General features: G+C 36.3%; 2 protein-coding genes across 15 annotated transcripts in view; both read right to left on the bottom strand.

Annotated features, from left to right (window-relative positions):
- Positions 1-1,935: 1,935 nt before the first annotated feature.
- On the bottom strand, positions 1,936-11,931 carry ASB14 (ankyrin repeat and SOCS box containing 14). 2 transcript variants are annotated; one of them, XM_009639319.2, is made up of 9 exons: positions 11,816-11,931; positions 11,240-11,290; positions 9,749-9,885; positions 9,494-9,652; positions 7,308-7,553; positions 5,638-5,809; positions 4,142-4,685; positions 3,153-3,306; positions 1,936-2,447 (listed from the first exon to the last, which is right to left on the bottom strand). In XM_009639319.2, exons 1-9 carry the CDS (start codon positions 11,923-11,925, stop codon positions 2,254-2,256), a joined length of 1,767 nt encoding a protein of 588 aa, XP_009637614.1. In that variant the 5' UTR covers positions 11,926-11,931; the 3' UTR covers positions 1,936-2,253. The 2 variants fall into 2 exon arrangements, with proteins under 2 accessions (XP_009637614.1, XP_035750665.1); XM_035894772.1 differs by lacking the exons at positions 11,240-11,290; positions 11,816-11,931 and having other exon boundaries at positions 1,936-2,161; positions 2,262-2,447; positions 9,749-9,872.
- A 334-nt stretch (positions 11,932-12,265) lies between these two features.
- Positions 12,266-27,173, bottom strand: part of DNAH12 (dynein axonemal heavy chain 12) — a 75,293-nt gene continuing 60,385 nt past the window's right edge. For 8 of the 13 annotated variants that reach the window (XM_035894787.1, XM_035894774.1, XM_035894776.1 and 5 more), the window contains 15 exons: positions 26,737-26,877; positions 25,630-25,788; positions 24,465-24,609; positions 23,467-23,617; positions 22,885-23,138; positions 22,172-22,312; positions 21,213-21,350; positions 20,067-20,300; positions 19,465-19,650; positions 18,830-18,933; positions 17,483-17,687; positions 17,150-17,287; positions 16,591-16,682; positions 16,270-16,337; positions 14,904-15,201 (listed from right to left, as the gene is read on the bottom strand). In XM_035894787.1, coding sequence (XP_035750680.1) covers positions 15,011-15,201; positions 16,270-16,337; positions 16,591-16,682; positions 17,150-17,287; positions 17,483-17,687; positions 18,830-18,933; positions 19,465-19,650; positions 20,067-20,300; positions 21,213-21,350; positions 22,172-22,312; positions 22,885-23,138; positions 23,467-23,617; positions 24,465-24,609; positions 25,630-25,788; positions 26,737-26,877 — 2,347 coding nt within the window. In that variant the 3' untranslated portion in view covers positions 14,904-15,010. Of the gene's footprint in view, positions 12,381-13,184; positions 13,300-14,903; positions 15,202-16,269; positions 16,338-16,590; positions 16,683-17,149; positions 17,288-17,482; positions 17,688-18,829; positions 18,934-19,464; positions 19,651-20,066; positions 20,301-21,212; positions 21,351-22,171; positions 22,313-22,884; positions 23,139-23,466; positions 23,618-24,464; positions 24,610-25,629; positions 25,789-26,736; positions 26,878-27,173 lie in introns of those variants that run through there. The other 5 variants (XR_004842070.1, XM_035894777.1, XM_035894783.1 and 2 more) reach the window with 5 other exon arrangements.

Here is a 27,173-nt window from a genome sequence, read left to right as displayed (position 1 = left end):
TTGATATAAAGCAGCAAATTTGACTGTGCATATGCTTAAGGTAAATTCTGATGAATTAGTTGCACAGAATTTAGGAGAAGCTAATGGAGAAGATTAAGTTATGATGCAGTCTCTTGTTATTTCAGAAATAATTCACATAAAGAAAGAAAACCTGCCTCTGCTTAGTGAATTTAGTAGAAAGATTGTCTGGTCTAACAGCAAGAGCTGATATTTTATATTCTTGCTGTTGCTCTGTTTTACAAAATTTCTTGCAAGTCAATGAGTCTCCAAAGGCTTTTCTTTTTAACTGAGCAGTACATTGATTTTTTTTTCCCCCCTGCCAAGGTGGTATCTCAGTTGTCGTGACAAGAGTAAGTCAGTGTGTCACTGTGAATGCACTTGTATTCCTAATGACGTTTATATTGCTAGCCAAGGGTTTTGTAAAATCTTTCAGGTAATTTTTATAATAGAGTGGAGTGGTCAAATTCTTACGAAGATGTTCTGGACTGGTCCTGTTCTAGTGACGTGTAAGTGATTTTTGCAGTGTCTGAGACTGACTTGCACATCTTCCCTGAATAGCTGTATTAAAAAACCTCCAATGGCATACTTACATCAACTATGATTGTTGTGTCTTAATCTTGGAAACATGGATAGTAAACATATTATGCCAGGGCTTCAGTCAGCATTTTGTAGATTAAATAAAAGCTTAACTATTGTAGCTTTGGGTGGGTTTTGTACTGATGCAAAAACCTCCTGCATTTTTCATAATACTGACTTCCAGGAAGTACCATTATTGGCAACAGGATGTGTTCCCTTCCATTAAATGAAGCTTTAACACGCAGTTATATCCCTCTGTTTTCAAAGTGTATCTCAGTTCTCTTCATTTTAATCATATTAGCCAGATGACCTCAGAGGAAGTTATTGTACTTGGGAATGATGGTAACTTATTTTTGCAACAATCAAAGAGTGAATGGTAGGAGAAGAAAACCCTCGCCGCTGTAGCTGGCTGTTTAGTGCACGTGTTGTTGTAGTCACACGACAACGCGTAGCACCCTGCAGCGCTGTGGTTGTGGTAGTGATCAGAATTCACATGTACAGAGGCTATACCAGCACAACCGTTAACATGGGTACTGATACGTATCTTCACGGGCTTTGTTAGTTTATTATATGATAAACACCGTGTAAAAAGTAATGGGTCATAACTACATTATGGTTAAATTTGTATTTTATAAGGTTTGTAGATTTTTCTGGGGAAAAGCAGACTTTTGAATTATGTAACTTCTGTGACAAAGATGCATGTATAACTAGAAAAAAATAAATCTATGCTTACTTGATAATGAAGGAATAAATACTACTAATGCCAAGTGTGTTGATGAACTTTTTTTTTTTCCTAAAACATGGACTGATGTCTGCTGTATTTTAGAAAAAGCAGGCATGCTGTGGCTCTGCGTGTACAATCTAAGGCTTCCTGAGACACCTGTGACTGCTGACAGGTAGTGCTCCAAAAGCTTAGGCTCCAACTGTATAGAGAGAAACTCCAAAAATTGTGAGCATGCCTTTGGACAACACTGTTCAAGCAAAACCCGGTTCTAGAGAGAGCAATCAAAATATGGAAAGGATGCGACGTATCCATACCCAAGAAGGAGGTGCAGAACTCACACGTCTGTCAGAAATAGCGCCTTCTCGTTGACACATCGGTATTTCACACTAGCTGCTGTGTGAGCAGAGGTTCCTATAGCTGCTAATCCCATTTCACTGCTTAGAATGTGGGATTGCTTAATTGGGTGAAAAAAATAAAACTACTTAGAAGTTCTTCAGAACTTCAGTGCAGGAATCCACGAACAGAAACTCTACTTCTTGGCAAGAGAAAGTACAAGAGAAAAAAGAACTACATCCCTTCCTGGCGTTGGTTAAATCCCTGGCCTTTAACTAAAGCCGGAGTTTAACCCTGCACTGCGGGTGGCGTTACCTGTTATGACAGGCTTTAACTTGGCAATAACACAAGGTTTGCAGCCCTACATTTTACAGTTCCTTAACTTTTCACACTAAATGTTTAAAATACCACTGCTGTAACTTTCAGATAGTTTATATTCCAGGAGATATGTAGAATGGGATCGCCAATACTTACATTCTGGGTTCTCCCCATTTTCTTCAGGGGATGAGGGGGGGAATGCTGGTATTCCTTAATATACACAGGAGATAAAGTCCCAAAAGAAAAAAGCAGCTGCGTAAGTCTTATCCACGTCAACATTCCCGTCAGCATAGAGCTAATAATTACGTACAGTTGAGGCTGTAGGTTCCTGTGGAGTTTTCCTGTCCATAAAGATCATACTCCTTGTATAGTATGTAGTCTTTCAAGCAGTTTGGCAGTGGAAGGAAGGTCATGAAGACAGGGCAACGGAGACGCAACCGGCCCATGCATTCCCGTATCTTCAGACGACAAAGATGCTTCAGAGAGCGAGGATTTGCTAGAAAAGGGAAGGCAAGATTGACATAAGTTATTTCTTAAATTTTGTTCAATTTATTTATTCAATACTCTGCTACCTGGAAAACTGGACCTGTCAGGACCTTTTTAGCTCAGCCCATACATCTTTTGGTTATATCTGTAATCATTGGCAACTAAATCAACAGGTACTGTTTCTGTCAAGTTAGCTAATAATGCAAGTTTAAGTAGTAAAGTCTGGGGAATGTATTTTAACCCCAAATAATTGGTGCTGGTTTTCTGTCAACCTGAAGAAGCTACTGAAAGTAGAATGATGAGTCACTAGTTCTTAATCTATGTACAAACAAAAAGGACACAGAATTAACCTAGGCTAGAATGAAATCACTCAAAAATAGTAATTTATTAGGTTTGTTCCATCAGCTTGAGGTGGGGGAAAAGCTTTTCTCTCCTTGATGAGGATCATGTTGTCTACATTGTAATTAAAGTTCCCAAGTGCCCAACATAAATTGTGCAGTTACTGTCAGACTTCTGAGAGAAATGTAGTTTAACTCCTACATAGACTGATTTTTAAGGGGTCTCTTACTGTCAAAACATAACTTTTGGCTTAATAAGGGTCAAGAAAAGCACCAGTCTGAAGTAAAGAGAATGAAAACTAGAATACTACCAATAAAAAAGGCCCAATCCCAAAACAGCTTGTTTGTAATTTCAAATGTAAACATCAGATACTTACTTAAAATGGAATTGATGTCTGGCCAGAGTTCCTGTTCTTTGAGAACTGCTTCTAGCTTCCAGCAGATACTGACGTGATCGACGTAATCTAACATTACTCGCACTACTTTCCCAGACAGATGCTTCAACCATGACAAGGTTATCACTTCACAGAACTGACAGAAACAGAATGTTTAACAGGGTAGTAGTCAATGCTCCTGTAAATTACTTCTGCCTCTGCAGGACAAGAGCAATTAAGTAACTTCAGCAGAATGCCAGGAAGATGAGTGTTCTGTCAGTCAGGGGAGCCTCAGAGGTAGTCACGGCTTGCATTAAGCCTCACCAGTAGAATATGAGAATCTGAGAGACGGTTGTTTTGTACTAGATCCAAAAACGCACTTAAGCAGCTGTATACTTGGTAATGAAGTGCTTAGAAAGAAGTGCTACCACTCCTAAATGGAATTCAGACTTGTGTCCCAGCCCAGTGCATGGCACACCCCTTACCCTCAGGGTAAAGAAGGGTTCCTTAGGTTCAAGTGGACTTTACAAACTGCAAAACAATGACACTGATGGGTGTCTCTAGGAACACAGGCTGATCCAGGTTTGTTAAATTCTCCTCAGGGCTTATCACTCCAGCTCCAGGGGTCCTTACAGCAGCCTTCCCGTATTAGTGTTACGACACAGGACAGCCCAGCGAGCCAGCCTGCAAGTCCCTGCTTTCATAGCATGGACAAGACTGCCCTGGAGAGCCAATTCTGTACTGATCATTAGGCTATCGTTAGCTATGTTTGCACAATTCAAAAATATTGCTTATGATAATTTGCTGTCATGAACCAGGTCTCATGGCAACATCTATTTATTTTTAAAGCCTTGTCTATTCCTACCTTTATGTGTAAACTGTCTTACAGTTTCACAACTTCCTTTTCTGACACTGCATTAAGTACATCTGCATTTAGTTTTAGGAAGGATACTGGCAATAAAACAACATATGAAGCCATCTGGTATACTTACCATTGTATCTTTGATAACAGTAGAAGTCCATCCATCAGTCACATACTGCGAATGTGAACTGTTTCCCTGAGGGCAATCAAAGCAGCGGTGCACATCATACCCATAGTTCATCAACATTCTTAGCATGACTTCATCTTTCAGAGCATACTGTAGAGCTGATGGAAAATGTGTCGTATTCACTCTGCAGAAGTAATTTACATTAGCCCCATGTCGGAGCAGCAGATTCATTAACTCGTAGTTGCCCATTCTCAAGGCGATTTGGAGACAGTTGATGGGATCTTGGTTTGGCAGGGCTCCAGCGTTCAACAGCAACTGTGTTGAGCAAATATCCCCATTGGAAACAGCGAAGTACAATGCTGATTTCCGGTGGTCATCGTAGCCTTTGCGAACTCTTTGATCCAACATGAAATTGGCATCAAACCCAGATTTGAGGAGAAACTCAAGGCACTGAGGATGTGCTCCTGCTGCTGCTGAGTGAACTGGACTTATCCCACTTTCTTTAATGGCATCAAAATTAGTAACAGGAACTAAATTTTTTAGGGCTCTGAAGAATTAAAAAAAAGAAGAATCTCAGAGTCTTAAACATACTGGTTCACCAAGCTCAATCTTTGAATCTCTCTCTGTTGCTGGGTTTCAGAATTCACCCTGACTGTATACAATTGTCTTAATCTACCCAGTCAGTACCGTGACATGCTGTACCTCTGCACTGACTTCAATTGCTAACAATTAATTTGTTAAGTCAGCAATGGATACTGACTTTACACCTACTACACATAAAACACCATTCTATTTTACTATCATTGATGAACCGCATTCCTTGCTAGAGGAATAATGATTTCTTAATAGAAAATCTTCCCAAATGTCAAGAGCACCGTGTTATTGCTTAACCTATAGTAATTAGGGAATTAATAGAATAGAATATATTGTACTATGAATATATATAATACATACAATACCTTTAAGTTTAAATATAATTTAAAATATATATATATGACATATTAACATACGAATGAAGAATTCTCAGATTCTTAACCACAATGCAACATTCCTAGTATTGGAAGAGTTGTTTCTCACTTATTGGTTGTGATTTTAGCATAAATATCTTCCAGTGACCTTCCTGCCTTTAAAATAGGGATAGCTCTTGCCCCACAGGTCTCTCTGATTATTCAGAATGTTTACTTTCCTGCGATAGGGCGGAGATGAGGCACACCCAAAGAGAGTGAGGATGTCCTGGGAACCTCAACAGCAGACCGGACAAGTTAGTGTTTGTGACAAGTGGGGAAATGCTGTAGGAATCAGTATGGTCATCCTAAAGTGATGAGGATTTTATCCTGACCGGTCTCTTACATTCAGACACAGAAAACTCATATTTACATGGTCCAAAAGAATTCCTTCTACAAAACTACAGATATGCTGCCTGCTTTGAATAAGGTAGAATTAGCAGAATTAGTATTTCTGGTGTCACCATTACTTCATTTTTAAGTATATTAACTCACAGAAAGTGCCCTCTATATGCAGCTCTGTGTATTGGCAAATGACCAGAGTGCTTTGGTACATTGGCATCAGCCCCATATTCCAGTAAAAGACTCAGAGAATCTGGATTTCCTCCCCCTGCTGCTTCAAATAATACAGAAGCACAATCCATTGCCTGTGAAAGAACATCCGCACCTGGAAAGAAGCATCACAGATTTTCACAGTAGTCACTGTAAATATTCAGCGGTAATTAATATCTCCAACCCTCCAGCGACATGGTATTGTGGATACCATTCTTCACCAACTAAAACCACTATGGGGATAAACCTTCATGTTGGATCCTTGATCCTGGGAACAAGTAGGTCCAAATTGCTTTGGACACAACCACACAGTAAGACTGGATGCTAGAACTGGGCAAGTGAGGGGTTTGGTTTTTATTCATACATATAATTGGGTTTTGGCTTACATACAACACATTTCGGTTCCTCTACTTTACAAAGACCAGACAGATATAACTGTAACTATGAGAGAACCAGGTGTCAAACACTGACACATTATTTGAATAATATGAAAGCGTAGTCTTTATCAGGCCCTTACTTAATTACATCGCAACAATCCTCTTGGTGCAGACAGCATTGAATTTTATTTAGTAAGGAAAGTTACTTCTGCTATTTCTGAAGGCATATCTTACAATAACCAGTTTTAATCCAGATGGACAGAACTGTCAGAAGACTAATAAAAATGTGTGTAAATAGGCTAAATACTTTAGAGAGAATATATAAGGGGGGTTGTGTGTGTGTATGAGTACACTCACACATATATATCTTACAACATTAAATTTAGATACTAGGAATTCTTTAGACAGACCTCGACTCATGTGATTTGGGAGTCAAATTCTTCAAATTAAGATGCCATCCAAAAATGCAAACAAAATATCTCCTGCAATGTGTCAGATTTGCTTGCAATTTGGCAAAGAATTCACTGATGACTACTACAGCTTGCTAAAAGTAAGTAATCTCTAAAAATATATTTTGCATATGTGCAGATTTGTTAACGCTACAAGCTGTATGCTCAGTAACATGGTAAGAATTCATTTCCTTTCACATCAGTAATGCAAAGTTTTACTGGCTATTGTGCTAAGCACAATTTTTTGCCTTTGCATTTAGGAAAAATTTTCTCTGTTGGAAAGAGGATTCACTTTGTCCCCTTTGGGCTTTAAACATTTCAGTACTAACACACATGGCTTACTTGAGCAATGCCACTGCTGTTTTAAGTTACTAAATCAATCTACTGAGTTGTAAATCAGAACCACAGAATAGCTGAGGTTGGAAAGGACCTCTGGAGATCATCCAGTCCAACCCTGTGCTCAAGCAAGGTCAGCTACAGCAGGTTGCCCAGGACAAAGTTCAGTCAGGTTTTTAGTATCTCCAAGGATGGAGACTCCACAGGTTCTCTGAGTGACCCACTCCAATGGTCAACCACCGTCACAGAAAAAAGTGTTTTCTTATGTTCAGACAGAATTCGCTAGGTTTCAGTTGGCACCCATTGCCTCTTTTCCTGTTATTGGGCACTGCTGAGAAGAATCTGGCTCTGCCTTCTTTACACCATCCCATCAGATATTTATAACACTGGCAAGACAGACCCCTACCCCGAGCCTTCTCTTCCTATAACATCCCATATAATAAAAGCTCACCTTTTTGCAGTAAGAGTTCCATAATTTCTGTATGTCCAATCTGAGCAGCCAGCGCTAGAGGTGTGAGCCCATATCCACTGCGAGGATCAGGATCTGCTCCGGAATGAAGGAGAAGCTTCACCAGATCCTTCCTGCCTAGCCTGGCTGCCTCATGTAGAGCAGTCCTCTTGTGGACACACCGCAAATTCACTTTTGCACCAGAACTTATCAACAAGGAGGCAATCTCATACGAATTGTGTTTAATTGCTGTAAGACAATAAGTGAAGTATGAGCCAGAATGTTATTCAACATTATTCTAGGCACTATGGCTTCTATTATGTGGCAGCCCAGGAAAGCTCAAACTGATCCTGGCAGTGCTATTTATACACTGGAAAATGTCACGCTACACTGAAAGGTTTAACTTATCAACAAGTCTGTTCTTTGTTTCCAGGATAACATTAACTATACAAATTAATAATTTTATGATAATCTTTCTTTCTCTCTGTAATCCTCTGTTGCTTTTGGTAATGCAACAGAATGCAACTTTCCTTGCCACCAGATGGAGATCATATACAGGGACTTGGTGCAGTCAGGAGCTGGTCTGCTCAGAGAGCTCTATTTAATCTCCACAAGCAGTTACCATAATATGAAACAAAGTTTAAAATGACTGTGCCATAAAACTTCTTAGTTTAATAAGCCTGATCTCAAAGAGCAATCAGCATTGACTCTAGTAAATGGAATGAATAGGCAATACCTTTCCCTCCTTCTCTCTTTGATCTTCCGGGCTGTGCGGGGCAGAACAGAGAGTGCCCTTCACCAAGACAGATTAGGCAGAGAAGCTTCAAGTGCCACAGCTGCTTGAAATACCACTGACAGCATACTGTAATCTGTGGTGTCCCATTCTCTGTAACCTACACGGCTGCTTTAGATAAATCTCACACATCCCCTTCTTAAGGGGAATGGTGCATTTTAATACAGTGCACTTCAAAAGCATCTAGGAGTTCTCTGCATCTTTTCTGAGCAGGTGGCCCTGACTAGAAGCTTTAGGCCTTTCAAAAGGATGGATTCGGGTCATAGGCTGTAGGCTTTTTCTTCTTCCTTTAACAATCGTTTTGAAAAAAACACCCTTCCAATATGGAAAAACTTACAGGTTCATCCAAAAAACTTACAGTGCTCCGTTAGGACTCAGATAATGAGAACACGCTTTCCTTGTTTTGGCTAGAACTCTGTAATAATAATAGCATCATAGTCCAAGTTGGGGGCAGCAAATTAAATTAACATAGAACATTTTTTAAAAATGTCTTGGCAAAAATATTAGAACTAGCTCTTTAAAAATTAAGAATTACAGCTCTTGTGTATGATCAAATTAAAATGGCATTCACACTAAGAGTGATACTAGGTATGGGACCTTCTTCAAACAAAAAAATTCAAAGAAAAGTGAACCAAGAATTTAGGCCTGGGTAGCTTCTTTGCTTGTCATACTTGGATTACTTCCAACAATGTCTGAATAGGGACAAACACTGTTTTATGCTCTACATAACACAGATAAAATCATGCCAGTTTGCTGTAATTTTTCAAAATCAAAACCAATTACCATGGGTTTTAGAGAAAGACAAGCTGATGCAATGAAAGAGATAACATGTAAGCAGAGAATATGAGACTGGTTTATGTCTGGAGACATGAAGAACAGTGATAGAAGAACCACCTGGTTATCTGGCACCGCTGAATAATTGATGCCAAGGAAAGCAGAGGAAGACACTCTGGCACTTCAAGGAGAAAGCTATTTCATTCTTTGAGGAAAAAGATGGATGTTCAGCCTGAACCTCAAACTCTGCAACTGAGGGATGGAAAATGGCAGGCACCTGGAGCTCCCTTCATTGGATCAGACTTTGGAGAAAGATTTTTAGCTTCTCCTAGTTCTGTTTCCCGTACTTCAGTAGACCAATAAGGATAATACTTTTAATTAATAAATAATATTAAGAACTTTGTGGTGACAGTCCCTCACTTGGAATTGCCAGCTCATTTAAAGCCTTGATATCTAAGAAAAACAGACAGGGATGGACACATTCAACACTGAAATTAACATTTTTTGCTCCTTATAGCAAAATACTTTAGATATCGATTTGAAGTCAGATATGTCAAATTGAATGTGTAACTATAACCTCACCTCATTCCCTCACCTCTCCACCCCTAAATAAGGTACTCACCTATAAATAAAGGAGAATCTCCCTCTTCATTCTTAACATTGGGATTGCAGCCATTGAGCAGGAGAAAACGGACATTGTCTACAAAGCAATTTCTTACTGCCACCAAGAGAGGTGTTTCCCCTTTTAGAGTGGTCTGTTCCCATGTAATGGCACGGGAGGCTGAAATACAGAAAAGCAGAACACATTTGAAGCTGGATCATTCATCAGACCTCACTCTGTAAAACTTTTTGGTGGAAAACCACAAGGACTCCGTACCTTTCAAAGTTATTTCAAGGATGTTCGTATTTATCTGTGCTGCAGCTTCATGCACAGGAAGCCAGCCTTGTTGATCTGCTTCTTCAAAAGCAGAACTGTGCCTCACCAACTTCATCAAGGCCTCTTCTTGGCCTGTGATATTTTAAGACAGACACATATCCCATTAATATCATAAAACAGAATTCAGGCAACTACTGAGTGCCATAATAAACAACTTGCTTTGTCAAAACATTTTTTTCTCAGAGGGTGGTTTACATGAATGGAACAATCAATGATTGATATTGACTCACAAAGAATTTTGAATTATACATTGAAAAAAACTTATAATTAATATGACTAATATACTTCAAATATAATTCTCTTATGAGCAATAGTGCATGGAAGTTTAATGTATAAAGTAAACAGTAAAAAAAAAGTCCTAGTGAAACTGTAAAAAATATTTAGGTTGGCACAAGTGAAATGAAGCTGATTTAATAGGATGAGACCTATCTCGTTATTCCTGTTTTTACTAACATTCTTACTGGAACTTTAATGAACACAGATGATTATGTTTTCAATTTTATAGCTCATCAAAGAACAGCAAAACTTTCTTGGCTGCAAAGCCTGTTTAATTAGAGGCCTCGTTTCCACTCATGTTTGTTATTCCATCATTCCTGGAAGAAGGCAGTCTGCCCTCCTGTTACCTGCAACTATAGGGTGAGGGGACAGACAGCTCTCAGTCTCTGCTGCTGACGTTCTCCTACGTGCGGAAGGATTATATATTCATAAGGCCAGAAAGCAAGTGTAACTAGAGTTTAGGCACATTCTTCTTAGTGTATGGAACATAGAACAGCATCTGCTTTTCCAGAAAAGACTGGGTTTCTTGATTCCTACTCCACTAAGTGTCTCTACAACCACTTATGATGGCATGTATTAAGACTGGACTGAAAGTTTCCCACTGCCAGGCAATTGTCCTCACAACTGCACTACTTATGCTCATTGTTTACTTATCTCTGTGACTCTATATAAATTGATTATACCACAAAAAGTAGAAGTTTCAGAAAAGCAGACTAAAAGCATCTCATATAGGAATACACTAAATTTTGGCAGTTAAGAACAATTCTGGAACACTCTTCAGGTAGAGAGGGGATTTTAATCTGGATATCTCACAAAATTAAATTGTTTTAGGAAGCATTAAGTGACTGGGGGCCTTGCCATCCTGTTGTTTATTTTACAAGAAAGACCTGGCATTGTCCCCTAATTCCAGGGGATGAAGCACTGTAATCTGAGAGGAGTGACATTTAACCCATCCCATTACCACGTTCCTATGTAATAAGTTAGCTTTTGGGTGTTGCATTTTTAGTTGCCTTACTTGTCTCAAGACTATATAAAGAAAAACTGCACTTAAATCACGTGATCAAACACCTACAATGTAGGCATGGCTCAATAATGCAATACCCAAGTCACTCCTAGGGGTATAGGCTTAGGGCAGTGTATTTGTACTTAACTGTCCGAATTGCTGCAATTATCTTTCCATGTTCTTTACTTGCAATATACTGGAAACTGCACAAACAGAACAAAAATAAAATGAGAAGTAAAAATTAATGTGAAGTTCAGGATATAATTGTACCTTAATTTAAATACTCCAGTCTAGAATACATGTTAGATTTCTTTAAGTTACATAGGTTTTGTCAGTGTTTAAGACATTAAAACACTTTTTTGTTGGTCTTCTCCTGCTGCTGTAAATATTGGATTTTTCACACAAAGGCCAACAATTAAGTACTAAAATGAGGAAAAGCAACCATACAGATCTATTTTTACATCGCTTACTTCTCTTCTTCATAAAGCCTTATACTCATTTAGATATTGATATAAAACATCACCTGAAAGTTTCATACATTCCCTGTTTTCAAGGAAATAGGTATGCTTTTTTAGGGAGAACTCAGACCAAGTAAGCTACCAGTGGTTTCCAGTAACCATGAGACAAGGTCAGAGCAACAACACATGGAGTCACAAAGGAAAAATAAGGTTACTACTTGCTTAAAATAATGCCAGAAAACACCTAAAATAGAAGTAATAACTTCATACCTTTCATCCTCTGTTGCACTGCCACTTGTTTCAATTTTATGTCTATCTTGTAAGCTTTCCTGAATAGCTTGTTGGGTAGGGAGTTCATCATCAGAATCATCATCGAACATATATGTTTAATTGGAAGCAGATGTTAAATCTTCAGGTTAAAACTGGAATAACAGAAATAACAATTGCTGTTTAAGTATCAAGAGAAATGAAACATAGTTTAAAATAAATGGGTTGGAACTTCTCCATCTCAAGCTCCAGCCTTCTCCCAAGTATTTTAAGTTTGTGCTGCAAAGAGTTATTCTGTTTAGAACAGAGTAAAGGCTTTCTATTCCAATATCATGCGATAGATTTTATCTCTATTCCTCAGACTGAACATACAGAATAGCTACTTGTTCTGGCATTACTTACTAGAAAGCAACAAAAATAAGTAAAAAAGTTTTCAGATAAATAGTCATTCCCTCTTAAGTTTTTTAGACACTCAAGTATCATCACAATTGTGCTCTAATGTTTCCTTAGTAGGAAAACAGATGTGCAGTAAGACTTGCGATGTTTTTTCAGTTTGTTCACAGAAGGCCTGGAAGTGAAGGGCAAGTGAAGGACATGAATTAATACTTTTTGTTCAAGCTGTTTCAACATAGATGTCATTAGGGCCGTACCTTGTAATCAGGGAAGTATACTACATTTGTGCTATTATGTGCATCAGCCTTCCAACTGAAACAATATGCTTGAAAAAAGACCAACTTTACCACCTTATGTACATAATCTACAGCCGTTTAGAACAGATAAACTTGCAATTCTTCATCTTTCATTAATGCATGCCTATTTTTTTCTAATACTTGGAAGGGATATATACATAAAATACTCCAACAATATATATCCAAATAGAGGCAGAAATAAAAAAACACTGGTGTAACCATAATGGAGTTAATTAAAAAAAAAAAAACTTAAGAATTGCATTAGTTTAAAAAAAGAAGTTTGCCAAACCATAGAAATAAATCCCATTGATATTATTTGTTAAGTCTAAATGTTAAAATTTAAGAAGAAATAATAAAAAAATATTAATGATCAAATCCATCATTAAATAGTATAACGTATGTAGATGTACACTGTTATATGCATAAGCAGTCACACTGTTCTTTTGTATATTCAGCTACGTGTTATTACAGATTAAAATCACAGATGTTCTGTTAGGCTCAAACCTCTCCTCTGTTTTACCTTATCAAAACTTCCACTTTGTTCTTTCAAGCAAGTTGGCCTGAAGATACCAACCAAAAATACAGGGTAAAGTAAAATAAAATTAATAACTGAAAGCAAATAAATAAATTAGCAAAATGAATGAGCACAGCAAAATGAAGGAAGCTGTCAACATGCCACTTACAAAGTTTGGAATAATTCTAGAAACATCCTAAAGTTGAGCAGCAGTAATTCATGGCAAACCTGCATCATTTAATTTGTTACTCAATCCACCTAATGTGTGATTGCAAGGCCTTGCTCTGTAATTGCACATGTAGCAAAAAAGAGAAATATGTTAACAAAATATACAGACAAATAACTGTTAATATTTGATTATTCCTATAGTACAATGAGTAAATATTTTAAATCTAGACTATTCCTTTCTTGTAAAAAGGCCACTAATTTTCCTATGAATTGAGAAAAAAATACTGTTTTACTCACCTTCTGAGAGAGAGAAGACCTCACACTTTGAAGAAGTGATTATTAAGTTGAAAGTGATATTTTCAGGATTGAAAATGATCTCAGTAGAGCCTACGTCCATTAATAGCTCACTATAAATACCTCATCATAAGATACTCTGGGACTTTCTCCATGTTTCTTTCATATAGGTTAGTTATGTTTAATAATCTGACCTAACAAATGGTGTCAGCAAAAGAAGGAACTAAAAGTTCAGTTTCTTTGTAAAAATACTCGTTAAAGCTTTCTGGAATGAGAATTTGAGAACTATAAGTAGTAACTATTACATTATGGAAAGAAAATTCTTTAGTGTTTTCCTAAGGAAGTAAAGATACTGTTAGGAGCTCACTTAAAAGAGTAAGACAGTGTAAAAAGAAAACCTAAACCAAATAAAAGTAAACATAAACAAGCAAATAAAATCAAGCAAAACTCTATTAAAAATTACTATGTGTTTCTGACTTCTATTTCTATTAATATACAAATTGTGACTAAGGAAAGCAAACAAAAGAGAAACATTCAGAGTCTTTAAAGGCAAAAGCACAGTTTCAGGAAGATAGACCATTGCTGAAAACTTACGCTGGTGTAACACACAAAAAGCAAGGAAATGAAGGACACAGACACCTAGGTATAACAGTGAAGGTAGGATAGAGTGAGACTTTTATGTTCTTCATTTATTCCTATTGTATTTTATAGAGGGATCCTTAGAAATTATGATGGCTGTCTGAATGCAAGGTAGAAATAGTTCTTTGCTAGAGGAAATCTAGGAAGAATGCTTGAGAATTTTTTTTTTTTTTTAAGAAAACAAAAGTGCAGAATCAAGTGAAGTAACTGAAACTAGACTGCCCCTCTGGAGCAATAGGGAAACAGATAACATTTCATGGCAGGTGGTCATAAGGGAGATTTTATCATTTATTCTTCATGGAAACTATTTGAAAAAAAAACAAAACAACTTACAAAAATCAGACTAGCCAAATTAAATCCTGAAAAGATGAATTTGCTGAGGAAGACAGGCATCAGAAGTACCTACTATAGATAGTTAAATGATTTCTCATCTGCAGTCTTCGCTGTTGTTATGACAGAGCATAGGCTATATATAAATCCAGACTGAAAGCCCAAAACCTACTACTACCTACCAGCTTTTCACTCACACGATTCAGCATTCTTAATGCTTCAAGTTCATTAGCTGTAATGTTTCTCGCAGAAAGTGCAGACTATTTTAATTTTCCATTAAGATATACTTTTTGTTATTTGACTAATGCATAAAATTGATGTTTATACATTAATAATATTACCAAAGGCTAAAACCCTAGCTGTACCTTTTATAGATTGTAAAATGCTAATAATAGTATATACTTATTTAATTTAAGACAAAATATTGAGGATCAGAAAATATTTGCATGCCCTCTTTTAATGTAAAAAAGCTGAGATATTTCTTTTACACAGTATGTTCCACTTCCTCTGTAAGCCAACAAAAAGAATGGGATCCTGTGAAGTCTGTATCTGAACTGTCCAAAGTTAGTCATCCAGCTGGCAGAGCAATGCAACACCTCGCTTGATCCAGTGTTGAACTGGTTTATCTGTGTTAAGCGTCAAAGCAATGACGAAGTTAGTAGAATGCCCAGTAGTAGATAAGATCCCTTTACGCTCGCTTGTCTTGTAGAGTGGGCACACATATGCATTAGATTTCTTCATGTCCGATTTTGCAGCTTCAAAAAAAACCCAAAATAATATATTACATTCAGCAGATCTATTGACAGAATCTACATACAAAGTAAGTATGTATTTACAGTAACATCTTTAAAGCTAAATAAAAATGCAAGTGAGTAACATAATAAAATCATCTGGCCTTTTTTGTGTCATCTTGGGCATCTTGTTTTTAAACCCAACTAAGTTAACTACAATTTGTTTTCAGGACTCAATACCTTTCTGTGATTCTACCAGCTTTATAATCATTCAAAGACAAATTAAAATAAAGCATAGTTTATACATGAGATTTGAACAGCTCCACAAGAATTCTGGTCCAGCAGCCACAGAACCTAACCTCAATTCAAGTCACCTGAGATCCAAGGACACAACTCTGCAGGAACTCTTTGTATGCCTAGACTGCTTACATGCAACTTGGGCAAAGTCTAAAATCATGCATGTCTGAACAGGTTCATCCAACCTCAAGAGAAAGGACAGGCATAAAAAATGGAAACTTTGTAAGACAGCCTATTAGCATCTAAGTTGCTGCTTAAGTGAATAAATAAAAACAGGGGTTTACTGCTCCTGATCAAAGAAAACAAGAGTTACAGAAAATATCTTACCAATATGACAGACAACTAGCATAGCAGCTAAAAATAACCTGAGCAAACCTTGCTAAATTATGTGAGGTAAAATACCAAGTGTCTTCTATGTCAATCAAAAGTTGTCCTCAACTTGAGTAGAGCCAGGAATTCAAGCACCATGTGCTTTCCTACCCAAATTAACTTTTGGTTGAAAAAAAAGACTGGGCAGCACCTAAACATATTTATAAAAAAAATCATTTAACTAGTCCTTTTGTCTAATCCACAATTATAAACATATGTGGGGAGAGGGACAGTCCTATTGCTCAGATGAGATGAGACTGAGTCAAGCTAGCAGGCCCAATTTTAATGTAAGAGATGCAGATGCACATGAATTCTGTGCACATTTGGCTACTTTGGTGAAGGTAGAAGCATTGATCTTATGTAAAAAAGGAATTCACTGATGCAATTTCTTGTTGAATAGATCACACTTAAAGAAATTATACTCACTTGGCTTTATCCAAATGATTGGCATCATATCAAAGAGCAATTTGGGATACTGCTCAGCCAACATTCCCCTGGTGAAAGAAAGCAATGAAGTAATTATTTGTGGCTTGGTGTTAAACGGAAGAGGGGTTTGGTGTGTGTTTTTTGGTTGTTACTTGCTTGGGTTTTTGGTTTTTTTCTTCCCCATTTTCCATGCATGAAAGAGTATTTCATTTGGCGTGTTATTTCAATAATTTGAAAAGAATCACTTAAAACATTCAAACAAATCTTGTTTGAGCACCTAAGAAAGTTTTCAGAACCATAGTAAAACACTTTGTTACTGACTTGGTCCTATCCCAGCGAGCTCCGTCTAAAAATAATCCATGGATATAAACACCATCTTCTGGTGCAGTATCAGCAGTATCCTGAGGAATAACCTACAAGAAGTAAGTGTTCTATGTTATTAAACGTTCATAATGTTTGTTTTTTGAGGTATTATGCCAATAGTCAATTTTCAGAAGATAATCCAAAATGAGAATAATACAGTAATACCTTCCTTTCAGTACTATTTTTATACAAAACTATAAAGATAGCATATTTCTGTGGGTTTGTTAATTACCTTTATTGTAGGTTATAAAATAAGGCTTTAATCACACAGACAAATATGTACTCTATAGGCTGTTTTCTTGAGTGGAGGTCCAGGTCCAGTGATAGAACTCGTTTTAACATATCTCTTTTATGGATGTTATTTAACATGCCTACATTGCCAAAGAATTAAATGTGTGTCTTCAAATTGCAGTGAGTTAGTTGTAAAATGAACCTTCCAGTCAGGGTTTACTTACTACATCTCACTGCAACATCAGGACTCAGATTAATAACATATGGATTTATAAGTTATCTCTACCTGAAATTCATATCCCAGAAGGTCAATAGGAATCCTGTGCTTCCTAGCATAGTTTTGCATTGCTCCAGTTAAGAAGGCTTGGGTAAAATAGAATCCCGACAGCCAAAAAACCGTGGGCTTCCCTAATTCATACCAATCCTGGAAAGAGGAAAACAACACATTCAGTAATCAAAAAGAGACAAATCCCATGTTGTTTGACTATTTTTTACATAACTGTACTCAGAAAAATCTAGGCAAAATCTATCACTTCTTTCCCAATACTTCTTTAACATAACGGACAAATAATATGAAGAAGTAGATTAATAATTGATAGTACTGCCTCTTGTAAATTACCTGTAAAAATTTCAGCCTTTCTAGAAAATCTAGAATATAGCTCCCTAATGGTTTTAGACTTGGGTATGAACGCTTAGCCCATTTCTCAGGAACTTTTCCAATAAGCAGACTGCCACACAGAGCCTCCAGTTCAGCATCCATAACAACCAGTCCTTTAATGGCTTTCTTCAGGTTAATTAGCGTAATACGAATAGTTCGGATTAAACTAGAATTAAAATATAAAACAGAGTTTTCACGCATTTTGCATGATTCATAAAACACAACATCCTCACTGGAGAGAAATTAAAAACAGAATTATGGAATCAACTATAGAACCTGTATAGCTGCTATGTAACTGCATAATTAGCCATATCTATAAAGTCGTGGATTTGTGCATTTGTGCAGATTTATTTGAGTCTAGGAATAGCTTAAATTATTTTGTTATCTTTGATACACTCTGTATTGTTTGGTAAGAGGATAAAATTGGAACTCCAAATGTATACTAGATGTATACTATGTATACTACAAATGTATACTATCCCCATATACTAGATGAAGGAAAAAGGTTTAGATTACAAAAGAAAAGATGGGTAGGGTCTGCAACAAAGGAAAACTTGGAGATCAAAGGCCAGAGAGCATTACTCAAAGTTTGGGAGAAGATGAACTGGGACACATGAAGAGACAAATAGAAAAGAAGGAGGACAGAGAAAAATGGGAAGAAAGATTGGAGGAGCTGGCAAAGATAAAAAAGAAAATTAGGAAACAAAGTCAAAAGAGAGACTGGGGACCCAAATTGAAAATTAAAGGTATTATAGGTTTGTAATCCTAGGAGAATAAATGTGAAAATAAGGTATAAGAAGACAGGCATCCAGAAAGGGGAAAAAAAAGGAAAAATTTAGAACAGAAGCATGTGAGACAATAAAGAAATAAGCAGAAATATTTCCAGCTATGTTTCATAAATTAGAACTGTGTGTGTATTACAGTTTCTAACCCCTTTACCCTATAGGTCAGAAATATGGAGAAGAAAAATTGAAGATAAAGAAAGTCAAGTAAAAAAAAAGGGGGGGACATAAAAATACTGTTCATATTCTCTTTTCCAAGTGCTTTCTCAGACTCCCTTCTTCTATCATGTATTTTTCTCTTTTGGTTTGCCCCTAGATATTTATCCTGACATCTATCCTACACTCTGATTTTCCACAAGGAGTAATAGTGCTTGGACTGCAGGTAACACTGCAGGCAATTAGAAGGGAACAAAATAAATAAATAAAATATTCCACAGAACTGAGTTCACAGTGTATGACTTGCATGAAAACTTTTTCTGCAAATTGAATGATTTGAGTTACATTTAATGAAATATAACACACTTACTTGTTAAATCTTTCCATTTCTTGCACCAACACAGTGTTCATACTTTCTTCATATTTCACAGGATATTTACTTAGGCAACCTTCAATGTCAAAATCATTTGGAAGCTGTAGATGACAACATATTTGGAAATCATTCCATATATCATTATGCATTGGTATTATATTAAACTCTGCAGATTTTCACATCTGCACACGTAAAAGACACCATTAAACTTTCTGATGAGTATCTCATCAATACAGTATTTAGTGGTTTAATCAAAATAAAAATTATGGGTTTTTTTAAGTGATGTTATCTTTTAAAAACCACCTAGAATTTTTCATACCATGAAAACTTATTCATGTTTCAATTTTATTAATTTAAAACTTATTCACATGAATGAATCAATTGTTCTTCCAAGTTGTGTTTGCTCTGTTTTCTCTCTCTGTCTCCTATCTTTTACCTATTTAATACAACTTCTTTCACTGAAATACAGCTGTGGTCTGTTACAGCCACACAAGTTCTTACTTTCATATTGCACTAAATTCCTCCCAGTAGGTTTATTCTCCAACACAAAATCAGTTTGACACTGAAGATTCCAGTTAAAGAATTTCTGCTTTGTAAAAAGATAAATTGGAGTCATTGGTATAATACAATACCTTGCTAAGAATATCATCTGCAATTTCATGAAGAGTGCTGTCACCACCTCCAGAAGTTCCCTGGGTGCCGCCTCCTTGTGTTAAAAGCAGAGATTCAAAGAGGGTCTTCGTTTGCTGAAGATCCTTTGAAATATCCACATTTTCATGCAAACCAAATATCTCTGGTTGCTGACTAAAGGGAAGACTCTAAGACAAAATAAACAATAAACATCTGCATGAGATAAAGCAGCATGCTAGGAATTAAATACAAGTCTTCTTTAAGAAGCCAAGTGAAAAACTATCACTGACTTCAACTGAAGGTGGAAAAGTACCTTAAGGCTAGGTATTCGCAGACAGTATTACTGGTGGTAGAGCCATCACCTCACTTACAGAAAGCCATTTCCAAGGAATTCTTGATTATCTATGCTAGGTCCTCCTGTCTACTTACCGATTCCCTCTCCCTCTCAGAAACATTCTAAATCACAGCAAGGACAATACAAGGATGTTAGGCAAGGAGCCAAGCACCCAGTTTAACACGCTGCAAAACTACCTTTTTAATACAAAGAAGCCCTTTTTAGCACATCATCATTGTAACTGTTCAAAATCTTGTTGCTACTTTTTACCTTAATAAAGTCAATGTAGTCCTCATATGTGCCTTTTGGTGGAGCGTAATAGTTGCCACTGGGAGAAAAAGTGTAATGAGGATTTTCAATTATGTCTGGATTATAGAAGTCATCCAGCATTGTCAGCAGTAAACGTCTGTCCCAGTCATCTGTCACTCGACCTCCATAGTTGCACTCCCCAGTTAGGTAAGACACAGCTTCAAAAGGAACATGACTATATTCATTTATGAATAACTGAAACAGAAGACATGAATAATTCTAGAGACTTGAAATATCCACAGAACAACAGTGTGACCTACAGACTAAGGGGCTGGAAGCTATAATGCATGCAAAACTGTGGTTTACAGTTTTCTCTGTTGGAAATTCAAATTCTGAAATTTTTTTCAGGTAAAATTACTGTTTAAAATAAAGAGGAATTAGTAGTAAAAGCCTCTTATGAATGTCCAAATTTGTAAGTCATCCAATTCTTGAATTATTTACAAGCGGACAGTTTTTCCAGTGTAACTTTCTACATGGACGCTTTTCTGTGTCACAAAGGAATGTGCATTTCACATAACTTTTCTTCCAACCTTCAGAACCCTCTGATCTCTTTCATCGACTTCTCGATAACTCTTCCAAACTGTTCAGGCTCAACTTCTGTAATCCACAGTTTTGGCTCTCCTAACTTTTCTACACAGGGCCTGCAGAAGACTCAAGGTCAAGTAGTGTTCAGCATTTCAATTTAAGGAAGGAGAATAGTCTGAGGCTCTGCTGAATTAACAGTACATATGTAGGAAAAAAAAAAATCCTCCTCCTAACCACAAAAAGCACCATAATAGGTGACTGTCACTGACATGGTGTTATTAAAGCACAGAGAGCTCTTCTGTATGACAATTTTAACTCTTCTTATACTCATATATACTCATTATATACCATACATCTATATGAATCTAAATGTCATGAAGAATCATTTTTAATTTTATTTCATTTGTAATTTTGAAAATATTTATAATAGGATTGATATTCCTTGCCTTTATAGTGAAATGAAGTAATGAAAGTCTATGAACATTTGATGTAACTTAAGTGTACCGCTCCTATTTGATTATCAGCTTGTTCCTATGCTTCACAAGATCAGAGTTAAAAGGTAGCAGCAATAGATGATTTTACCTGCAACTGTCTGATACTGATTCGCAAGTCTGATTCATTAAATCCATAGGGTATATTCCAACCAAGAGGCCCAAATTTTCTTCTCTCCTGAACAAGAGCATGGAAAAAACAAACTCCAAAGAGCAGTTTCTCCCATACCTTTGAGAAAAACAGAACAAAAAAAAATTATTAACTAGCCTATATGGTCTTGCTAGTCTGTAACTTATGTAGAGAACACACCATCTGATTACCACTCTCTGTCTAGGGACAAATACAGGCAACTATTAAGTATGCTGTGGTTACTTGACTTGGGAACAAATATGTGCATAGTTGCCACATATGCAAGCACATTTAGTTAGTTTCCTCAGGTACCATTATATAAGATTTTTCTCTTCTTCCATGTAAAGGGCAGCTGACTTCATAAGAATTCAAAGAGCACCAGATATTTATTTTTAAGGCTCATTAGAAAAACATAAAATACAGATGTACTGTTTAATAGAAATCCTTAGATGCACCCACTTATGCCTGTGTATACTGATTACCATACTCCTATACCTCTGAGTAATCCCTCTGTTTTTTCTCTTCCTTCACAGGTAATGATTAGCTAAATGGTTCATCACTTATCAGTAAGACATATGGACACCGCAGTACTGGTCCCTGGTAGCAAGAAAAGATCTTCTCAGTGCTTACCACCTAAATAGTGATGGGTATGCCTTATTAATGAATTAACAGAGTTTATGTACATTATGTAATGTGTGTAATATGTACATAATTCAATAAAGCCTAAAAAACCATTGTAAATATTGCCACATGAAATTACCTGGCAGAGTAATTCTCAGCTAATCATCTTTATCATTGCAAAACCCAAATTTACAACCATAGTAAAAACTTCAGTTTGTAATATTCAGAAATCAGTGTATTTGTGGATATCAAAAAAAAAAAAAAAAAAGAATAAAACTATCAAGAGATAAGCAAATTACCAGCTCCTTTTCAGGGCATCCAGAGAAGAATGTAGGATCAGAAATAGGATCAGAAAGAAATGACTGCAGTAGGTTTAACCGGAGACCAGTAGGAGGTTCATTTGTCATCTTCACTCCGTTCTGCAGAATGGCTACTGGAAACTAGAAATAAAAAGTAGCAAAACTGCATTCAGAAAGCATGGAGTAGATGCTCTATTGTTATAACAAGATACTATTACTCTGTGTTTGTTATATAAACAATTATCTGTAAGAAATTACATTTTAATCATCAACGGCTTTTAAAAAAAATTTTTCAAAGGCATCAAGAAAGTAAGACCTTGCTGTAAACAACTAACCCATATTTTAAAATATTTTCTTGATATTCAACACCTTATAAATAAAATGCAAAATTAAATTTTTGAATTTATGTGAAACAAAACCTCAGTGACAGCAAAAAACCTGGTTAACTATATACACTGGCCATACACAGTTCCATTCACTAGTACACAAAATATCACACATGGCAGTATCAAAATATTACAAAGAAAGCTTGGTATTACTGCATTTACAATTATTTTTTTAAAAATATCCTTTCTTAATTAAATTAGCTCTTCAACAGCCTCATTGTATTTCAGGAAAGTTCCGTATTATCAGCTCATTCAGGGATATGAATTCCTAAAAATGTAATCAACTTTTCCTTTCCCCAAATACTGAATATTTGGCAATGCGTGTACCTTTGGTGAAGGGTAACTAGTAAGCCAAAGTCTGAAGACTGGATGACATTTTTCAATGTTAAAATCTTCACATATTTTCTCCAGTGTTGGCATCCAGGAGACAGCTAAATGACAATTCTGTAAACAAACCCAGGTTCCTTCTTCCATTCCTTTTTGAATCATTTTTGTAGCTATAGGTCCTTGTCCTTGTCCTAATGAGATGGACTGAAACTTCTCTCCAACCATCTCTCTGTCATTTGCAAGTTTCAGGAGGCCTTGAACAGAAAGCAAAAGATTTTAGCATTTCTTCATTAAAAAGAAGTTATGTCAGGAAAAAAAATAGCTTAAAATGTTTATTACTATTTTGTTAAAATGTACATACAATAAGATGGTATAGCTTTAATGTAGAGTATAAAATTCATTCAGTTTAAAATACCATTCCCATTTTTAGGGAGCACAGAATTTTACCAGTGTGACATGATGCACCTAAATCTACTTGCACAGAGTACAAAATAATCCTCATTCTGTATTGAAGGGGAAATTTGGGTCCCTAATCTGAAAAGCTGCACTATGCTTTTGCTTTCTCTCTCTGTGTATACTTACTAGACATGGGATCTGCTCCTGGAGATAGCACAAATATTAAAGGGATCGTAGAATTTGAATCTAAGTAACTTTTTGTTAGATCAAAAGGTGGTGGCTCTACAAATTTCTTCCCCAGTTTATCAGTTACAAATGTTGTTATAGCTGGACCAATCTGGTAAAAAAAGTAAAGATAAACCATTAACTTAAATTAAACATAACTACATATTTAACATCATCTTTCATGTACCATATATTAGTTAAATTCCTGAGCCTATGGACACCTCTCTGCTTTGCATGGATTTGAGACTACTCTTGCAGAATGCTTCAGAAGCAAAGGTTCCACCTCTTGTTGACACCCCCCCCCATTTTTCTTTCCTTACAAGAGGAATAATAATGCTTTTAGAAAATAAGAAATAGCCTCTCTCATATAAACAGTATTAAATTATATTAAGACTTTAATTCAGGCTTTAACTGATATGGAGGACCAGCACATTCCCCCTTAGTTAATATTAATGTAATTATTTTCAACTAATTCTAAGGAGCAATTGCAATACCTACTTCACATCCTAACACCAATTGCTCCTAAAGTACATACAATACAATTCGCTAAGCGCACCAAAGGCAGAATGTGTTAAAAGTTTGGCTTGGCTGTTCAAATAAACACATTTGATCACTCTTTGCCTTGGAACCCTTTGTGTGAAAGCATATGGTACTGGATAATCTGTATATTTATTCGGGTTAATATACCCTGCTCTGGAGTACATAACAAGCTAAACATGGACAAGCACTTGAACAAAACTAGAACAAAGAGCATACTCTGAAAGATACACTAAACCACGTCAGACAAAAATTTTCAGCTGATGCTTGTGGTGTTTGTATTGCTCAATTGAAAAATAAGAGTATAATTTATTTTCTTAACAAAATATGATGAAGAACAAATTAGTTATTTTAACAAGCAGTGCAAACGATGCCACAAGACATGGAACAGACTACAAACACTTGATAACAGATTATTTTACCTTGTCAGGTCTTAAGCACCGAAGAATTATCATCTTCTGTAATTCATTTAATGTATTATTCAATTGTTCTGGTAATGGAAAGCTTTGTGGCTCTTTGCTTTCATAAATTTTTTGCCATTTGCCTGTATTTTCAGAGACGTGACTCCTAGAGAAAAAAAGCACTTACAATTACCATACATACCTGGAGTTTGTTTTACGATGTTTATCAAAAGCCAATTACATTGTATTGTCATACAAGCCACTCCATATTTACATCAACAAATAATCCTACAGTTGAGCTTCTCCATGCTGAAGAGTGAAACGTCTTTTCCCACCATGCCGCTTCAGACATATAAGACTCTACCTGAAAGGTTCCGAGTTGACAATAAGTTCTGCCTATTCCTCCAGCTAGCACTGCTTGGACCTTCATAGGTGTTGGGTGAATTTTCTGCCTCTCATATTTCAGGAAAACTCTACCCTTTAACTGAACAAAATTACCAGGAAATTCAACCAGAGAAGAAAAATGATTTTCCTTCACGCAACATGCAGAGTATGTCCTCTGCAATGGGATAACTCTCAGACTGTTTAAAGGCTGGATGATCATCCACATTGCTACTAAAGCTCCTAAGGGGGAGAAACACAAAACAGCTCCACTTTCTTTTAACAGAGCAGTGTTTCCACAGTCAGATCCAAATCCTCCAAATATTCAGGCTCTGTCAGCTATTTGTATGCAAGACTTGGACAGCCATGCTGGTTCCAGAATATAGGCTTAAATTATATTTCAATCCAGGGTGAAATTTTCCTGATTCCAGGAGATTAGATTTTACCAGAAAAATTCCTCCGCCAACACTGCAGTGGAATTTTGTTACATATACTTCCTTTGGCCTCCACTAACACCCTTGAAACACTGTTTCTCTACCAGGGAGACATTCCAAAAGAAAAGTTTCTTTAGGGAATGCCTCAAATAATTTAGAAAAACAGTTTAATTAAACAATATTATAATAGCGATCTGAGTGTTTGACTTAAATAGGTGAAGCAAATCTATTGATGAAAAAACGGGCTGGCTTTACCATGTTGGCATTCTGGCACCGGTTTGGAAAACCAATAGGCAACATTTCTTTCAGCACGTTACACACGCTTTGGTCAAAAACAATTAAAGCTAATTCACATTAACATTTTACTATACCTCAGTCCTTTCAAAGCTGAGATTTCACTTGCACGACATAATTCATCCCAGCTCTTATCTGGTAGCCAAGATGGATCTGGATTCTTGTACTTATTCTTGAGACCCACACCCCCAGTTAGTAAGAACATAAACTCTTGATGTTCTATTTCATTTTTAGCCCTATATTAAAAAAAAAGATGGATAATATTCAGTTATTGAGATACAATTCTGCATAATATAAAGAGTTTTTTAAAAATAATTACACTTCACTGCCATTTAGTAATACTTCTGCAGTAACAGCTGAGATCAGATTTCAGTATTCTATGTAGTTAAAAAACTCTATGGTAAAAATGACTGATTAAGACTATAGTAAGGGTTTCAAGAGGCAAATGGTATATATCTGCTTATTTATTTTTAAAAAGTGCAATTATTTCTGATTTTTAAAGGCTTTATAGAAAATAATGGGTTCTGGGAATACAGTAGCCTTACAAACTGGCCCAGGAAGAATGGTCCATATACAGATGTGTACAGTGTAATTAAGTATGCACATTATGGTTGTGATTGTGCAATTTTGAACATATCTTTCCTTTCACAATGTAGTTACACAAAATTACAAAAAAACAGGAACACGAAACTAAAAAGCTGGTGGAAGAAAGAAGACTGCAACTGAGATCTCATGATGTATGCAAAAGCATAAAAGAGAAAGAAGAGATAAAATGAAAAACAAAGACAAAAGCCTAGAAGTTGTTGGGATGACACATTACTGACTTAGATTTCTTTCTAAAACTTTTTCTTAAATAATAACAATTGTTCGTGACATAAGAATACTATGTAGCACTACCCAAGTCCTTTAAAGTGAGTCAAAGATGTAGCATTGACAAAACCATTGATTTAAATGAGCATAGGAACACACTTTTTATAATGTGTCCAGTAGTAGTGATACATTCACTCGCATACTCTTTCACTTGCAAATATTACCAATATTAGAAAATCCAAAATATTCATGACCTTACTCCAGAGGAATTATTATCAATATGCACAAGAACATGCTATCTCATCAATACCTTTTCCCATGACAATAAAATCATTAGTTTCTGTTATTAAGAGACTTCACAAAAATAAGCTTACATGAGAAGATTGCAACACAGCAAAAATGAGAAGAGCAGCTTGTCCTTTTCAAACAGTGAACGACATACATTGCAATACAAATTGTATGTGAAGTGGTCATTTAGATACCGAAGTCGCTTCTCCAAAATTTTGGATTTGTTACTAAAAAGAAAAGAAGTGAGAAACTGAGACTTCAAGTTGAATAACTGAGGCAATCAGTTAAGAAATCTAAATCTATTTAAGGTTGTGGAGGAATGGTATTAGACCCACATGCTCCACAAGGGACTTAGATGCCCATTTCCCCAACATTTCAATTACACTTAATGTTTTACAGCTCTTTTAAAAGTCCCAAGCAAAATAATGAGCTGAAATCAATTTGCCACAGTTAGGTGGTGGCACTCAGTGTTCATAATGGAGCCTAGTTCAGAACTAGACTTCACCCGTTCTGTAAGTCATGT

Source organism: Egretta garzetta, unplaced genomic scaffold (genome assembly GCF_000687185.1).
Source record: "Egretta garzetta isolate BGI_Z169 unplaced genomic scaffold, ASM68718v1 scaffold215, whole genome shotgun sequence".
NCBI lineage: Eukaryota > Metazoa > Chordata > Aves > Pelecaniformes > Ardeidae > Egretta > Egretta garzetta.
Note: the sequence above shows the minus strand (reverse complement) of the source record. Positions and strands in the feature narration are given on the sequence as shown.

Bases quoted from the DNA above. Each gene is read 5' to 3' on its own strand.
- ASB14 (XM_009639319.2), bottom strand. From the start codon at position 11,925: ATGTTCGATGATGATTCTGATGATGAACTCCCTACCCAACAAGCTATT. The intron at 9,653-9,748 runs GTACGGAGTCCT...TCTGTATTTCAG, and splicing joins CCTTGAAATAACTTTGAAAG to CCTCCCGTGCCATTACATGG. The intron at 4,686-5,637 runs GTGAGTTAATAT...TTAATTCTTCAG, and splicing joins GCATATAGAGGGCACTTTCT to AGCCCTAAAAAATTTAGTTC.